This window comes from Lucilia sericata, unplaced genomic scaffold (genome assembly GCF_015586225.1).
Source record: "Lucilia sericata isolate MDLA Ls3-8-SP2 unplaced genomic scaffold, ASM1558622v1 Contig002508F_arrow, whole genome shotgun sequence".
Taxonomy (NCBI): Eukaryota; Metazoa; Arthropoda; class Insecta; order Diptera; family Calliphoridae; genus Lucilia; species Lucilia sericata.
This window is the reverse complement of record NW_023996283.1, coordinates 5,805-24,980: the sequence shown is the minus strand read 5'-3', so window position 1 is coordinate 24,980 and position 19,176 is coordinate 5,805. Positions and strand designations below refer to the sequence as shown.

Here is a 19,176-nt window from a genome sequence, read left to right as displayed (position 1 = left end):
TAGAACTGAACTAGAACTGAACTAGAACTGAACTAGAACTGAACTAGAACTGAACTAGAACTGAACTAGAACTGAACTAGAACTGAACTAGAACTGAACTAGAACTGAACTAGAACAGAACTAGAACAGAACTAGAGCAGAACTAGAACAGAACTAGAACAGAACTAGAACAGAACTAGAACTAGAACAGAACTAGAACAGATCTAGAACAGAACTAGAACAGAACTAGAACGGAACTAGAACAGAACTAGAACAGAACTTGAACAGAACTAGAACAGAACTTGAACAGAACTAGAACAGAACTAGAACAGAACTAGAACAGAACTAGAACAGAACTAGAACAGAACTAGAACAGAACTAGAACAGAACTAGAACAGAACTAGAACAGAACTAGAACAGAACTAGAACAGAACTAGAACAGAACTAGAACAGAACTAGAACAGAACTAGAACAGAACTAGAACAGAACTAGAACAGAACTAGAACAGAACTAGAACAGAACTAGAACAGAACTAGAACAGAACTAGAACAGAACTAGAACAGAACTAGAACAGAACTAGAACAGAACTAGAACAGAACTAGAACAGAACTAGAACAGAACTAGAACAGAACTAGAACAGAACTAGAACAGAACTAGAACAGAACTAGAACAGAACTAGAACAGAACTAGAACAGAACTAGAACTGAACTAGAACTGAACTAGAACTGAACTAGAACTGAACTAGAACTGAACTAGAACTGAACTAGAACTGAACTAGAACTGAACTAGAACTGAACTAGAACTGAACTAGAACTGAACTAGAACTGAACTAGAACTGAACTAGAACTGAACTAGAACTGAACTAGAACTGAACTAGAACTGAACTAGAACTGAACTAGAACTGAACTAGAACTGAACTAGAACTGAACTAGAACTGAACTAGAACTGAACTAGAACTGAACTAGAACTGCACTAGAACTGAACTAGAACTGAACTAGAACTGAACCAGAACTGAACTAGATCTGAACTAGAACTGAACCAGAACTGAACTAAAACTGAACGAGAGCTGAACTAGAACTGAACTAAAACTGAACGAGAACTGAACTGAAACTAAACTGGAAAATTTTCTTTTTAAACAAAAAATTTAGAAATATCTGTGATTTATTTTTAATTTTGCTTTAGTTGTTTAAAAAATATAATTGTCCTATTTTGTTAAATTAAAAAAAATGCAATTCAATGTTATCAAACCGTAAGCACGCTTCACCTCAACTCTTTTAATGCTTGCCGCTGCAAAACGAAACCATCAATTAAAACACTTTTTGGTGGTTTTGTGTGTGAATTCATAGAAATATTAAGATATTTGGAGAAAATGCAAACAGCAAGACTTGATGAGGACAAACTGACATTGAATTTACAAACTGTAGATTCCAGGAAAAAGGAAAATTGGCAAAATTATTGAGAAACAAGAAATAAAATTAAAAAACTGTATAAAAAAATCTCAATTAAAAATGAAGCAAAGGAAAGTGAAAATTGGTATAAAAAAGTAAAGCATATGCTAAGGGCGAAAGAGGAATATGTGGCTTTAAAATAATTATAAGAATTTGTGAAAAACCCAATAAATAGTTTAATTTGATTTGAGCTTTTTGTCAGAGTCAATTATGAAAATTAGTTTAAAGTCCGTCTTTCCGTTGTTCAATTTTGCGGAAATTTTTAGTTAATATGTAAATTTTTCAGTTCAACAAATAAAATAACTAGTTTTCTATAGCTAGTTATAACTTTTTGAATAATTTTTGGCAGAATTTTGTCTAAAAAAGAGTTTTTACATGTTGCCTAAAATTAGGCAATAGTTTTTGTTTACACCATAACTTCTAAGAAAATTCAGTTAATGAGAAAAATTTTAATGGCGATTTAAAGACCGGCTCATTAGGAATGTTTTGATATGCTTGGCTAGTCGGCAAGTTTAGAGGCAGGTAGTTTACAAAGTTCGTCTGTCCGTTTTTTTTATTTTATAAATAAATTTCTTTTGAATAATACCTTTCATTGTAACTATAAACGGTCTATAAAATAAATTTTTGTTATTTCTTATAAACAAACTGTTGCTGTTAAAGTTTACTGCTGTATTCCACCCCTACTATCCCCCGTTTTCTTAATTAAATGCGTGTTTTCTTGTCATAATTATAAATATTATTATTAATAGTAATGTTTTCCTTAATATAAACAAATGAAACCAAAAACCCCCGCCTTAAAATATACTACTACTATGGCAATTTCTTTAAATGTTTCTTAATAAAGCACAACTCTTTGTCAACACGCAAATTAATGATAAATTTTCATAATTTTTCAAGGTTTTATTTATTTATTTCGATTTACTCGTAAAGGGGAAATAAAATTCTTTAATTTCAGCAATTAATAAAACTAAAGCATACCTTAAGGCTTATAAAAAAATTAAAATATTGTGGTAGAACAATTTGGCTTGGTTAATAAAGTGTTGATGTTGTTCTTTTTTAATAATAATAGTTAAACCAACATGCGTGCTGCTTAACTATTATTGAGCTAAAGATTTGTTTGGGTTTTGTTGCCATTTAATAATAATAAAAATTCACTAAAAATGATTAATTACTTATTTTGGTTTCAAGAGCAAAGATTTCGAAATTAATTAACATTTTGAAGTACTTATGTTGTTAGCAAAATTTAACAAATCTCATGACCTGGTTTCATTAGTTAATTTGGGAAAAAAAATCTCTTGCAAATCTCATAAATATTTATTACACCAGGAAATTGTGAAACCTTGAAACTGAATTTGTTACACTTTTTGGCAATTTTTTGGGCTTAATTATAAGCGTAACAGGAAAGTAAGTATAACAATTAAAATATAGCCTACTTTAAGGGGTATAAAGCACACAAATTAATAAAACCAACAAATATGTATAAAGAAAGGACCATAAATACCACTTTTTAACCAAAATTTTCCGTAATTGTTAACAAAACTAAGCAATTTTTATAAAAATTTCTTTATCCAACTAATACGGACGGACAGACAGGTTTACTAGGAATTCTTTCAATAAAATGTTACAGAATATTTATGAGTAAGAAAGCTAGGAAAATTAGCTAGTCCATATTATTAAAACTTAATTTGTGCGTTGTTTGTAGCGCCTGTTATCTAGGAAACAAAAACTGTTGCCTAATTTTAGGCAAATTTTAGAAATTTTGATTTTGGCAAAATTTTTCAAAAAATTACAATAAAAAAAAGTTTAATTAAGTAATAAAATGAAGATTTCTTTTTATTAATTTGATTTCATCAAATTAAATATAAAAAACGACTGAAAAGTTTCACTTTTTGTTGCCTTATTTTAGGCAAAACTTTATATATTTTTTTTGAAAACTCAAACTTTTTCCTTTGCTTCTACCAATAGACAGCCTGACGGACATTTTAAACACAATTTCTATAAAGAAAATTATCAAGAACTATATATTTTCTATTCCTATGTATTATATTGTATATACCGTTGCCTAATTTTAGGCAAATATCTAAAACTTTTCCAAAATGTATTTAAGTTTAATATTTTACTTTCATCTAATGAACAAATAGAATGACAGCCTTAGCAAGGTAACCTTTATCTAATGAACCTTTAAAAGTGAAATGTTTTTGCCTGCAATACTCACGGTAAGGTAATCTGTTGCCTAATTTTAGGAAAATATATAAAATCATTCTAAAACATATTTAGGTTTAATAATCTACTTCGATCTAATGAGCAGACAGAATGACGAACATTTAAAAGACAATTTTTCGAGAAAGTGAAAGTATTTCCTGCTACAATACTTTAGTTAATATATTTTGTTGCATAATTTTAGGAAAACAGTAAAATTATTATAAAATTTATTTGAATTTAACTTTCGTCTTTAATCTGACCGAATAGGCAGAACCACGGACACTACAAAAATGATTTGTGTACAATGTCGCTAGTAAAATTACTTTCAATTACAGTACAATGTTTGACATATACTGTTGCATAAATTTGGGCGAATAAGAAAAATTTTACGCAATTTATTTGGTTTTAACATTTTTCTTTAACATATGGAGTGACGGACATTTTAAAAGCCATTTCTGTAGAAAAAATTGGGAAATGAAAGTATTTTCTGTTACAATACTTTAGTTAATATATTTTGTTGCATAATTTTAGGTAAATATGTAATATATTTTAAAAAATTACTTATTTGATTTGTGTTATTTGCCTTGATTGACTAGACAGAACAACGGACATTTTAAAAATGAATTGTGAATAGAAGAGCAGCAAGTTTAACTATTTTTGGTTGCAGTTCTCCAAGTAACACATTTTGTTGCCTAATTTTGGGCGATTTATAAAACTTATTTCGATTTCTAAAATTTATTTCGATTTAAAATCCTGCTTTACCTTATCGACTAGATGGAACGACAGACATTATAGAAATATTTAGCTTTCAGTAAAGCAGCAAAAGAAACTACTTTCGATTATAGAAAACTGCTGAACAAATGTCGCTGCCTAATTTTAGGCGGATACAAGAAAACTTTCTTAAATTTATTTGAATTTAACTTTCTCCTTTAGCAAAACGGATAGACGGAAGGACAGACACTCTACGAGTAAATTGTGTTTAAGAACGTAACAAATAAAACCATTTCCTGTTATAAAGAATTAATGCACACTTTTTCTAGCCTAATATTAGGCAAAAACAAGAAAGTCTCATAATATTTTTGTGGTTTCATTTATGCGATCGAAGAAACAGGAACGAAGGACATTATAAAAATGATTACTCTATGCTTTATGAAATCAAAACAAACAGTAAAAACGGACAGCATAAAATGATTTTTCTAAAGAAGAGTGCAAGTAAAGATATAAACAGCTGCACAGCACTAATCAATACATTTGTTTGCCTAATTTTAGGCAATTCTTTGTAATGTATTGTATTTTCTCTTAAACTGATTCCGTGCACTGACAGATGGACTTAATAAAAACCATTTATATTTCTATAGGGAAGAATACAATGTAAAAGATGTTTTTACTAGACTGTTTAAGGAATTAAAGACAATATCTTTATGGAATAATACAAAGGAAATTAATTTTCTCTTCTCTTAACGCTGTTTAAGACAATTCTTTTGTAATATTGCCTAATTTTAGGCTTCAAAAAATGTCTTAGAAAAGTTTGTTTAGTTTGACTTTCTTATAAATCGTACTGACAGAAGGACCGACATAATAAGAGTAATATCTTGGGAGAAGAGTATAAAGTAAACATTTTTTATATTCTCCTTTTTTACCAATAACCAATGTTGCCTACTTTTAGGCCAGTGTAAAGAAATTTTTAAAATTTATTTCTATATCTTAAGTTGATTCTCTGTGTGGAAGGACGGACTTTATAAAGATAAATTTTCTATAGACTAGTAATATCTGGAAGTGTTTTCTATTGCCAAAAACTATAATAATTATGTTGCCTAGTTTTAGGCGAAAGAAAAAAATCATTAAAGGAAATTCAATCTCATTCTATGTGTGGAAGGACAGACTTAATAAAGACAATTTCTCTATAGAGTAGTGAAATGTAGAAGTGTTTTCCATTACCAAAAACTATTTAAGGCGATATTTTATACTTTCCTGTAATATTGCCTAATTTTAGGCGTTAGGAAAAGCATAAGTTCTAAGCAAATCATAGCGATTGAAAAGAAGGACATTAAAAAGTGATTTGTTCACAGAAGTTTATAGCTGGACATTTGGTGTTTGCGAATTTATTAGACACAGCTTTCCATTGCCTACCTTAAGGGGCATAAATAGCCAAATCCTGATGAAATTTCTTTAAAAAAAAATATTGTTCTCTGGAGAAACGTTGTGACGTAAGGAAGGACATTATAAAACCGATTTCTTTACAAAATATACAACAACTACTTCTTTATAGTTTTAAAAACTGAGGTTTGCAAAACTATAGCCTAATTTTAGGCTTATAAAATAGTAATAAACTTTCTTACTTTAAAACCCCTGAAGGGAAAGACGGACTAACTGTTGAACTTTTTATATATATTATTGGTCACTAAAACATCTATTTTCCATTAACTTAGATTGTTTCACAACTTTCATTGTCAGCGTAAGACTTGTAGTTTATACTGTTGCCTAATTTTAGGCAAGTAAACGAATTTATAATTTAGTTTTTTTATGCCATTTTTACAGCGTTTAATTATACTTGCGTGTGGTTTTGTTAAGAATTCTTTTTTTATAACAAAAGAACTGCAAAGAAAATTTTAATGACAACATGTTGAAATATTAAAAGGTAGTGACAGCCACTAACTAGCAGAGAGAGAGAAAGAGTGAAAGTTTATATAGTTTTGAAAGGCGAAAATGTCAATTTTTATTTAGTTAAAAACGTGTTTTAAAGTAATTAAATTGTTTAAAGAAAAGTTGTAGAATTTGTTAATAAAAAGAAGGAAATAAAACTGTAAAAACTTGAAATAAACAGAAAGTTAAAGGAAATATAGTTTTAAACAAAGTTTCCAAGGAAAATATAGATTGTTTATTACAGTTTTTCTTAAAATAGCTTCTTAATTTTCTAGCTAATTTTATCAATAAGCCTAAAAGTTGGCTAAACAATAATTGCTTTATAACTATGACCTTCAAAACAAACATTTAAATTATGATAGTTTTTCTATAATTTGAACACGTGCTTGTGTGTTTCCTGGTATTTGTAAAATGTTAGAAAAACTTTTACCCAAAGGTAAATATCAAAAAAAAAAAAAACACTCACATACGCGAACACCTAAAAGTATGTAAAGGTTTTTGTATTTCTTTCCACTCTGGTATTATTGCGGTTTATTGTTTAGTTTTTTTTCTCTGTTTCGCTTTTAAACATTAGAAGAAAAAAAGTGCATCGCGTGCGAATCACAATTTTTGCGATAATGTCAGATTGTTTGACATCTATGGGTTACAATTGCACACGTTTGCGTTTCAGAAAGCATGAATTATTTGTTTTTACTTATTTTTCTTTCTACCTCTAAACACACAAACACATTCACACATTTCCACCCTCTTGCTGCTTAACTATAATCAATTAAATTTTCTATTATTGTTTCAACAACAACAGGTTAAATCATTTATGTATTTATGAACATACATATGTGTTTATAAAAAAATCCATAAATCAGGTTAAAACTATTTAACATTTATTGGGTTTCTTTGGTTAATAGTGTGTATATTTAAGTGGTCTATAAAAAATCTATAGCATATGTTAGAGGGTTATTAAAATATTAGCTATTGAGTGTGTCGTAAAATTGTAAACAAGTTAATTGTTAGTTTTCTTTTAATAATAAAAATGTTAATACCTTTTTTAGGCAAATTTTGTCTTGACATAAATTTTTTTCAGAAAATTTTATCTTGACATATATTTTTTTAGAAAAATTTGTCTTGACATAAATTTTTTTAGGAAATTTTTTCTTAAACATAAATTTCTTTAGAATATTTTGTCCTGACATACATTTTTTTTATTTTGACATAAATTTAAAAAAAATTGTCTTGACATAAATTTCTTAAAAAGTTATGTCTTGACATAAATTTCCTTAGAAAATTTTATCTTAGACACAAATTTCTTTAGAAAATTTTGTCTTGACATACATTTTTTTTAGAAAATTTTTTCTTGACGTACATATTTTTAGAAAATTTTGTCTTGACATAAATATTTTTAGAAAATTTTGTCTTACACATAATTTTTGTAGAAAATTAACATACATTTATTTACAACATTTTGTCTTGACATAAATTTCTTTAAAAATTTTGTCTTGACATAAATTTCTTTAGATAATTATGTCTTGACATATATTTCTTAAGATAATTTTATCTGGACACCAATTACTTTAGTAAATCTTTCCTCAGACATATATTTCTTTAGAAAATTTTGTTTTAGACATAAATTTCTTTAGAAAATTTTGTCTTAGACATAAATTTCATTATAACATGTCAAATTTCTTTAGAACATTTTGTCTTAGCATAATTTTTTTTAGAAAATTTTGTCTTGACATAAATTTCTTTAAAAAATTTTATCTTAGACATAAATTTCTTTAAAAAACTTTATCTTAGACATAAATTTCTTTAGAAAATTTTGTCTTGACATAAATTTCTTCAGTAAATGTTGTCTTAGACATAAATTTCTTTAGAAAATTTTGTCATAATATACATTTTTTTAGAAAATTTTGTCTTGACATAAATTTCCTTAGAAAATTTCTTTAGAAAACTTTATCTTAGACAAAAATTTCTTTAGAAAATTTTGTCTCGACATAAATTTCTTTAGAAGATTTTGTCTTCACATAAATTTCTTAAAAAATTATGTCTTGACATAAATTTCCTTAGAATCTTAGACACAATTTTTTAGAATGTTTTGTCTTAACATAAATTTCTTTAGAAATTTTTGTCTTAACATAAATTTCTTAAAAAAATTTTGTCTTGACATAAATTTCTTAGGAAAATTTTGTCTGAATATAAATTTCTTTAGTAGTCTTCGTCTTGATATAAATTTCATTAGGAAACTTTATCTTAGACATAAATTTTGTCTTGATTTAAATTTCTTAAGAAAATTTTATCTTGACAAAAGTTTCTTAAGAAAATTTTATCTTACATAAAGACATAAATTTCTTTGAAAAAATTGGTCTAAGATATAAATTTCTTTAAAAAATTTTGTCTTGATATGAATTTGTTTAAAAAATTTTATATTGAAATAAATTTCCTTAAAAAAAATTTGTCCTAACATAAAGTTTTTTAGAATATTTTGTCTTGACATAAATTTCTTTAGAAAGTTTTATCTTGGAAATAAATTCTATTAGTAAATTTTGCCTTGACATATATTTCTTTATAAAATTTTGTCTTAGACATAGAAATCTGTATAACTGCTATTACTTTATGTTGCCTTATTTTTGCATCAAAACGATTGCCTATTTTTAGCCTTTTTTTTTCTTTCATTTCACCTAAAACACCCTCTAAATTATTCAATTACGAAAACAATTTGTAATTCCTATCTCCTTTACAACAACAAAAAAAAAAAAAAAAAAACAATCCCTTACACTTTACCTCTATAATTAACTAAACTGCTAACTGTTGGTAGTGGCAAAAAGCTTAGGGCAGCATTGAAGGTTAATTAATTTACTTATTGACAACTTACATAAATTGCTATAGAATCAAATTAAATGTTTTCAAATCAAGAGAAAAAATAAACTATGACGCAAAACCCATTAATGAAATATTTACAAAGACACCTTTCTTTAGGTGATATGAGACCAAAGCAATACTATAATTTACGTATTTTCTTCTCTTATTCATTTCTCCTCGAACAAATTACTTGAAAACTAATAAAATTTATTTTTTTCATTTCACTTTCTATATACATATGTGGTCTTTTTTTCTGTGCCTTTAAGAATGTCAATAGGTCAACATTGTAAATATTTATCTGATAGTAGATAGATAGTTTTGTATATATATTTTTTTCTATATTTGCTTCCTTGCAAATTGTTAACAAACATGGTAAAAGTAGTGGCAATTTGCACAATAACCTAGATTTCTAGTCGTTGTCTCTTAGCCTTTTTTTGTTGTCAACACTACTATTGGCAATAGTGTTTTTGCTCTCAATTTAGGGGCTGAAAATAATAGAAATATGTATAATAAAAACACTACTCCTCCCCCTCCCTAAACACTATATAGAGGTGAAAAAATGACAGCTATAGAAAATATATACTACATAGACATGTTTGTATGGACATTACAACGTAACGGCAGACACTGAGGTCACAATTGACGGCTTTATTTAGAAATATTGAAATCTAATATTGTGTTAGACATAAATTTCTTTAGAAAATGTTGTCTTGACATAAATTTCTTTAGAAATTTTTGCCTTAGACATAAATTTCTTTAGAAAATTTTGTCTTGAAATAAATTTTCTTAGAAATGTTTATCTTGATATAAGTTTCCTTAGAAAATTTTATGTTAGACATAAATTTCTTTAGAAAATTTTGTCTTGACATAAATTTCCGTAGAAAATTTTATAATTTCATTATTTCAAATTTTGTCTTGAAATAAATATCTTTAGAAAATGTTGTCTTAGACATAAATTTCTTTAGAAAATTTTTGTCTTCACATTAATATCTTTAGAAAGTTTTGTCTTCGGCATAAATTTCTATAGAAAATTTTGCCTTGACATAAATTTTTTTAGAAGCTTTTGTCTTAGACATAAATGTCTTTAAAAAAATATTGTCTTGACATAAATTACTTAAAAAAATTTTGTCTTAGACATAAATTTATTTAGAAAATTTTGTCTTGATATCAATTTCTTCAGAAAATTTTGTATCAGTCATAAATTTCTTTAAAAAATTTTGTATTAGACATAAATTTCTTTAGAAAAGTTTGTCTTGACATCATTATCTTTCGAAATTTTTCTCTTAGACATACATATTTTTAGAAAATAATGTCTTAGACATAAATTTCTTTCAAAAATTTGGTTTTGACATAAATTTCTTTCGTACAATTTGTCTTGAGATAAATTTCTTTAGAAAATTTTGTCTTGATATATATTTCTGTAAAAAATTTTGTCTTGACATAAATTTCTTTAGAAAATTTTATCTTTGATAGAAATTTCTTTACAAAATTTTGTCTTGACATAAATTTCTATAGAAAATATTGTCTTGACATAAATTTCTTCAGAAAATTTTGTTTTCACATAACATTTTTTAGAAAATTTTATCTTCAATATACATTTCATTTGAACTTGTTGTCTTGACATCAATTTCTTTAGAAAATTTTGTCTTGACATAAATTTCTTTAGAAAATTTTATCTTTGATAGAAATTTCTTTACAAAATTTTGTCTTGACATAAATGTTTATAGAAAATTTTGTTTCTACATAAAATTTTTTAGAATATTTTATCTTCGATATAGATTTCTTTTGAACTTTTTGTCTTGACATCAATTTCTTTAGAAAATTTTGTCTTGACATAAATTTCTTTAGAAAATTTTGTCTTGCCTTAAATTTCTTTAGAAAATTTTGTCTTGCCTTAAATTTTTTTAGGAAATTTTTGTTTTTTTCCTCTATTTTTGAAGTCCTCAGTGTATTTCCACTTTTATTTGAATTTTTTATGTGCCGTAGTGGTAAAACATCCAATTTATTGTGTCATTTAGTTGCTATTGTTGTCGTAGATTAGCTTATGTGTGTGTTAATATTATCATATAAACCGGGTTTTTAAAATGCCTTTATAAGATTACATGTCGTCTCCCCACCACTTATTTCAGTCTGGCTAGTGCTTGTATGTTTGCATGTATGCCCAAGCATGTTTTGATATAGTAAATATCCAATGTAATAAAGTGTTGACCATAAACTCAAATACATATTATGGCCAACAATAATAAAAAGAAATTGCAGTAGCAGTTTTTGGGAAAAAGGTTTGAGGAAAATACACAAGAAAATTAAGTTCTTGAAACATAAATTTTTAAAGAAATTTTCTCTCATGACATAAATGGCTTAAGAAATTTTCTCTCATAACAAACATTTCTAAAGAAATCTGTCTTTCTTCTTTATTGCCAATTATTTCTAAACAAAGTTTGCCTTAATTATTAGTTCTTTTTTTCCCTTAACCATATTTTTATTGAAATCATTACCAACCCATAAAAAAAAGAACAAATCGTCAAAATGTCATAATATGCCAATAAAAGAACAACAACTAAAAAACATGCACCCATCTATACAAACAACTAAGTTAAAATCAATAGAAACAGACATAAAGGATTTATATGAACGTTTTCCCTCCCCTACAAACGAAATTTGTTTCCTTATTTGATTCATTATTATTATAATAATATTAAATCTGCATTATGGCAACACAACACAACAGAAAAAAGCCTAAAAGCATGCATTTCTAATAGATTGATATCAAGCAACAATAACATTTACATTGTAAATGTAATGCATGCATGAACTTGAATTCAAATGCATGTTTACATGGCGAATTGGTAGGAGGGGGAATGCTTTTAGTTAGTATTTATATTAAGTTGTTTTAAGGGGGTTATATAGGGAGGGAGATTGAGTTCATAAACTTATTTGTATATTAATTTGATTTGGGTAATAACTAACGAAAATAGCAAGGGATTACACTGTTTGACAGAAGAATTTAAAAAAATTTTCTAAAGAATTTTATGTCAAGAAATGTATGTCTTAGCCAATATTTTCCAAAGAGATTTATGTCAAGACAAAATTTTTGGCAACATGTTCTAAATAAATTTATGTCAACACAAAATTTTTTTAAAGAAATGTATGTCAAGGCAAAATTTTCAAAAGAAATTTATGTCAAGACAAAAACAGATTTATGTCTAAGACAAAAGTTTCTTAAGAAATGTATGTCTAAGGCAATATGTTCTAAATAAATTTATGTCAAGACAAAATTTTCTAAAGAAATGTATGTCCAGACAAAATTTTCTACAGAAATTTATGTCAAAACAAAATTTTCTAAAGAAATTTATATCCAGACAAAATTTTCTAAAAAAATTTATGTCCAGATAAAATTTTCTAAAGAAATTTTTATCAAGATAAAATATTTCTAGAGAAATTTATGTTAAGACAAATTTTTCTAAAGAAATTTATGTCCAGACAAAAACTTTCTAAAGAAATTTATGTTAAAACATATTTTTCTAAAGAAATTTTTGTTAAGACAAATTTTTCTAAAGAAATTTATGTCCAGACAAAATTTTCTAAAGAAATTTATGTCAAGACAATATTTTTCTAAAGATATTTATGTCAAGACAATGTTTACTAATGGCATTTATGTTTTAGACAAAATTTTCTAAAGAAATTTATGTCGAGACAAAAATTACTAATGAAATTTATGTCTTAGAGAAAAATTTCTAAAGAAATTTATGTCAGGACAAAATCTACTAAAGAATTTCATGTCCATACAAAATTGTCTAAAGAAATTTATGTCAAAACTAAATTTTCTTAAGAAGTTTATGTCCAAGACAAAATTTTCTAAAGAAATTTATATCAAGACAAAGTTTTCTAATGACATTTGTGTCAAGAACAAATTTTCTAAATTAATGTATGTCAAGATATAATTTTCTAAAGAAACTTTTATCAAAACAAAATTTTTTTAAAGAAATGTATTTCAAGACCGAATTTTTCTAAAAAAATTTATGTCAAGACAAAATTTGTTCAATAAATTTATGTCTAAGACAAAATTTTCGAAAGAAATTTATGCCGAAGACAAAATTTTCTGAAGAAATTTATGTCAAGACAAAATATTTCTAAAGAATTTTATGTTAAGACAAATTTTTCTTAAGAAATTTTTGTCGAAGACAAAATTTTTTTAAAGAAATTTATGTCAAAACAAAATTTTCTAAAGAAATTTATGTCAAGACAAAATATTTCTAAAGCAATTTATGTCCAGACAAAATTTTCTAAAGAAATTTATGTCCAGACAAAAATTTTCAAAAAAAAAATTATGTCAAGACAAAATTTTCTAAAAAAAATGTATGTCAAGACATATTGTACTAAATAAATTTATATATACGACAAATTGTGTTTGAGAAATTTATGTCTAGGAAAAATTAAAAAAAAAAATTATGTCAAAAACAAAATTTGCTAAAGAAATTTATGTCAAGACAAAATTTTCTAAAGAAATTTATGTCAAGACAAAATTTTCTAATGAAATTTTTGTCAAGACAAAAATTTTTTTCAGAAATTTTCTAAAGAAATTAAAGTTTAGGAAAAATATTTCTGAAAAAATGTGCCAATGTCTTAACATAGAAAAATTATGTCATGACAAAAAATTATGTCTTAACATAATTTTTTTTTATAATTCTTTTTATAATTTTTTTTATACAAATTTTTTTATAGAAATTTAGAAACACTGTAATTTTTGTCATTTAACCTAAATCGGGGTAGGGGTGTTTATGGGGTAAACGTTCAATGACATGCAAGTTCAAATATTTTTTTGTAAATTTTATCATGATTTTGGCCTGTTGTTGGCATTTTTTTCTATTAAAGGATTTCAAAAATATTATAAATATTTATTTGATTTGCAACAAAACAACAGCTAGAAAACACTAACAAAATTATGACGTTAAAGCAAATATGAATTAAACTGCAAACAAAGCGCCTTAAGGGTATGCTATACATTTTGTTAGCTGGTTAAATATGTATTTGCAAAATGACTTTTGGTTAAGTTAGAAGCAAAAAATATTTAGAAAAAAAGAACAAAAATCTGTTGTTGTGTTATTGTTGTTTTAAGGTCTTTTGTTTAAGGTTAAGTTCAGTATATTGTTGAAATTTTGTTGGGATTTTTTTTTTGTTGTTTTTATACAATTATACACCTACTTTATGGATCAAATAATTGAAATAGCTTTGTTTTGTTTGCTGTCTAGTTTAGCAAAGAAATTAAATTCAAGGTTGTGGTTATGAAAAGTTGAAAAAACCTTAAGAGCTTAAAATAAAGTAAACAAATCTATAAATCTGCTTATTAAAGAAATATTAAAAAGTTTTTTGAACTTGTTAAAGGTTTTTACTAAGTGTATGGAAAATTAAAGAAATTTTTATAAGACAACTTTTCTTATTTGTTTGTTAACAAATATTACTTTTTATGATCCCTTAAAGTATACTTTAAATATTTGTTTTTGTGTAAGCAATATAAAGTATGCTGTTGTTTTTGTGTGCAATATCTTTTCAACATTGTCAATGTGATAATTTATGGGTCTGCTGGTAAAAACTTTCTTTGTTGTCTTTTTTTGCCAAAGCCTTAGCATATTTTTTAAAATATTTTTACATAAAATTAATGTCTAACTTTAAGGCTTAACAACTACACAAAATTGTTTATTTAAAAGAAAGAAATTTTGTAAAATGTAAAACAGCAAAAGTTTCCTATTTTTATTTAAAATAGCAAAAAAGTAATAAACTAAAAAGCAACAAGAAACTCTTGCCAACATTGATTCTCTTTTTTATAATATAAAAATGCATAATATTTCCTTGTTAGAAAGTTTTTTTAGAGAAAATTTATACATAAAAATGTATTGAAAACTTTGTTGGTTATTTTGTTCTTTTATAATTTATAATTTTTCGAAAAGAAAACTACAAATAACTTCAAACTAAAGAAAAAAGTATAAACGTACGCCTAAAAGTATGCCACAGTTACAAATTACATATACAATTTCGTTATAATGGGCGTAACCTCCCACAAATTACACGTTTAACACGTTTTCTACATAAAATTCTTCTCTTCTTCTTCGTCTTCTTTTAATCAGAACTAATAAAAATGTATGTGTTTCCATTAAATCGCACTAACAAAATCAACAAAGACAAGTGTAACTAATGCGAAAAAAAGTATAAAAAAAATAAACACCCACTAACATCATGTTGTGTTTAAGTTTTATACAATGACAACAACATAAATATCATAATAATAACAAGAACAACACAACAATAATTACACAAAAAACAACTGAAATTTACACAGCTTAAATTAAAAACATTTTATTTGTGTTTGCCAACATATATTAAGTACATAAATACATATTTACTTTAAAAGCAAAAGTATACATTTAGGCGTTTCATAATAGCAATTACTAGAGTATGTTATAAAGGGTATCATAATGAAAATTAATGAGCATATTTTAAGGCGTTTCAATAAATACAAGGGGATTTGTTACAGAGAGCAATAATTTCTGGACTTGTTGCTAAAGAAATTTAAGAAAATGTTGCCTGAACTACAACTCAACTAGAACAGAACTAGATCTAGAACAGAACTAGAACTGAACTAGATCTAGAACAGAACTAGAACTGAACTAGTAAAGAATAGAACAGAACTAGAACAGAACTAGAACAGAACTAGAACAGAACTAGAACAGAACTAGAACAGAACTAGAACAGAACTAGAACAGAACTAGAACAGAACTAGAACAGAACTTGAACAGAACTAGAGCAGAACTAGAGCTGAACTAGAACAAAACTAGTACAGAACTAGAACAGAACTAGAACTAAACTACTTATAAGAGAACTAGTACCGTACTAGTACCGTACCTGAACAGAAGTTGAACTAGAACAGAACTGGAACAGAAGTTGAACTAGAACAGAACTGGAACAGAACTAGAACAGAACTAGAACAGAACTAGAACAGAACTAGAACAGAACTAGAACAGAACTAGAACAGAACAGAACTAGAACAGAACTAGAACAGAACTAGAACAGAACTAGAACAGAACTAGAACAGAACTAGAACAGAACTAGAACAGAACTAGAACAGAACTAGAACAGAACTAGAACAGAACTAGAACAGAACTAGAACAGAACTAGAACAGAACTAGAACAGAACTAGAACAGAACTAGAACAGAACTAGAACAGAACTAGAACAGAACTAGAACAGAACTAGAACAGAACTAGAACAGAACTAGAACAGAACTAGAACTAGAACAGAACTAGAACAGAACTAGAACAGAACTAGAACAGAACTAGAACGAACTAGAACTGAACTAGAACTAGAACTAGAACTAGAACAGAACTAGAACAGAACTAGAACAGAACTAGAACTGAACTAGAACTGAACTAGAACTGAACTAGAACAGAACTAGAACAGAACTAGAACAGAACTAGAACAGAACTAGAACAGAACTAGAACAGAACTAGAACAGAACTAGAACAGAACTAGAACAGAACTAGAACAGAACTAGAACAGAACTAGAACAGAACTAGAACAGAACTAGAACAGAACTAGAACAGAACTAGAACAGAACTAGAACAGAACTAGAACAGAACTAGAACAGAACTAGAACAGAACTAGAACAGAACTAGAACAGAACTAGAACAGAACTAGAACAGAACTAGAACAGAACTAGAACAGAACTAGAACAGAACTAGAACAGAACTAGAACAGAACTAGAACAGAACTAGAACAGAACTAGAACAGAACTAGAACAGAACTAGAACAGAACTAGAACAGAACTAGAACAGAACTAGAACGGAACTAGAACAGAACTAGAACTGAAATAGAACTGAACTAGAACAGAACTAGGTCTGAATTAGAACTAAACTACTTAAAACAGAACTAGAACAGTGCCTGAACAGAAGTTGAACTAGAACAGAACTAGTACAGAATTTGAACTAGAACAGAAGTTGAACTAGAACTGACATATTTATAATTAAACTTTAACTGAAGTAAATCGCTTATTTCAGTTTTAAGAAAAGTCCAAAAATTTCTCAAGTTCCCCACTTACCTCATCAATTCAAATGTAATGCATAAATGTTTCCTAAAATACATATAATCCAACATATGTATAACATTATGAGATCCATCAGCATCCTTTTCACGCAACTCATCCAAGATATTCAATTCAACAACGGCCTGATTTAAGAAACGTTTCTTATTGCGTATAATTTTAATGGCCACATGGGTATTGGTCTTATGATCCAAAGCTCTAATAACCTGACCAAAACTGCCTTTGCCGATGATTTCCAGAATTTCATAACGAAAAGCAATATGATCATGTTCAATCTGAAATGAGAGTAGAATATGTAATTAAGGAGATTTTTAAAGAAAATGGTATTTTGTTTAAATGTTTTACTTACAATTTTATAATTGCCATTTTCATCATCATAACCCGAATTGGTGGTGGATGCTGAGACCTTATTGGAATAATTCTTATTGGCATGTTGTCCAAAATACCAGATTTCCTTATACACTCTTAGCTCTTCAAATTCCATATCAGTCAAATAATTGCTGTATTTTTTAACCAGCTCTAGAAGTTTTAATAAAAATTTCATTAAATATTTAATTGTATGGTATACTTTTGGGCGGTTTAACTAGGAGAAGTAGGCTTTGCTTATTTCTATCTTTCTCTGTCTGTCACTTAATGTGGTAATAACAAGTATTTTTGTTTTTAATTTCTGTAGCGTATTTATTTTATTTGCTTTTTTGAAAGAACAAATTTTTAAAATAATAAAAATTCGCCCAATTAATACTTGACATTTTGTTTAAAAGCATTCACATTTTGTTCTCTATTTGCCAAGCACTCTCTCGGTGAAGTGCACAGCAGTGGCAGGTATTTGTTTAATGTGGAAAAATAAACCTTGACCTTAATACCCAGCTGGGAAATAGAGTTTTCATCACATTGAATTTGCTTTTTTTTGTGTGAGCAAAAGTCAACATAATTAAAACAGTTGGGATTTTTAAACGAAAAAAAGTACAGCATACTTTTAGCCACCCTCAATTAAAATAAAACTAATGCCTACTTTTAGGTCTTTAAAGAAAATTCCAAAAAATCCTTACCTGATGGCGTCATTGGTGTGATACATTTCATTTCTTCTCTGGCTGAATTGCCACTACCCGTACTAGAGTTGGACTTGGTCGATGAGCCTCTCTCACCACTTGATGAATTGCCATGCGAGGAAACGGTATTCGAGGACACTGGTGATCCTAAATTATTGTTATTATTGTTGTTATTATTAATGCTATTGCTAATATTGCCATTCGATGGACTGCGATTGTGTAGTTGTGTATTGTTGGTGGTTTGTTGTTGTTGCTGCTGCTGCTGCAGTGCTGCACCATGATGATGACCATTCGAATGATGATGATTACGTGAAGAGCCTCGTGTACTGCCCACATTGCAGAGGGAGGGTAAATCAAGGCGTGGATTTGAGAGACGGGTATCACGATCGCGACGACATTTGTCGTTGTCGATCTGAACCTAAAATGTTTAAAGTTTTGTTAATGTTTTGTTTTCATGGTTTTCTTTCTTCCCTTTTCTACTACTTACCGGCATTTCACATCGATCTAACATTTTGCTTTTGTTATATCAATTTTCTTCTATATTTCCAGCTTTAGTTTAGCTGTTTTTTAACAATTTTTTAAAAATTAATTTTTATTATTTTAAATATTTTTTTTTTATAAATTTGGTTGCTGTTTAAAAGTTACCGGAACCGCGTACATTGGTGTTGTGTTTGCTGCAAGTGCGTATTGCTAAAAGTAGAACAAAATAAAAAGAAAATATTAACATCAAAGTAAAGTTAGTTTAAAAGCTTTTCTAAAAGCTTTAAGCTTTCTCAAAAAGCTGTATTAAGCATACCAAGACCATATTTTTAAATAAAAATCTTTTCTTAAAAGTCTAGTCTTTTCGATGAAGATTTTTTCATGAAATATCTCAAAAAGCTTTAAAAGCTTTTGTGATTTTTTAAATAAAA

At 27.2% G+C, this 19,176-nt stretch overlaps 1 protein-coding gene across 1 annotated transcript in view; it reads right to left on the bottom strand.

The window, feature by feature from the left end:
• Positions 1 to 18,957, bottom strand: part of LOC119614024 (dual specificity tyrosine-phosphorylation-regulated kinase 2) — a 39,458-nt gene extending 20,501 nt beyond the window's left edge. The window contains exons 1-4 of the mRNA XM_037970103.1: positions 18,753 to 18,957; positions 18,266 to 18,683; positions 17,566 to 17,735; positions 17,214 to 17,491 (exon numbers count right to left, since the gene is read on the bottom strand). Of these exons, the coding sequence (XP_037826031.1) occupies positions 17,214 to 17,491; positions 17,566 to 17,735; positions 18,266 to 18,683; positions 18,753 to 18,776 (890 nt within the window). The 5' untranslated portion in view covers positions 18,777 to 18,957. The remainder of the gene's footprint in view (positions 1 to 17,213; positions 17,492 to 17,565; positions 17,736 to 18,265; positions 18,684 to 18,752) is intronic.
• Positions 18,958 to 19,176: the final 219 nt, after the last annotated feature.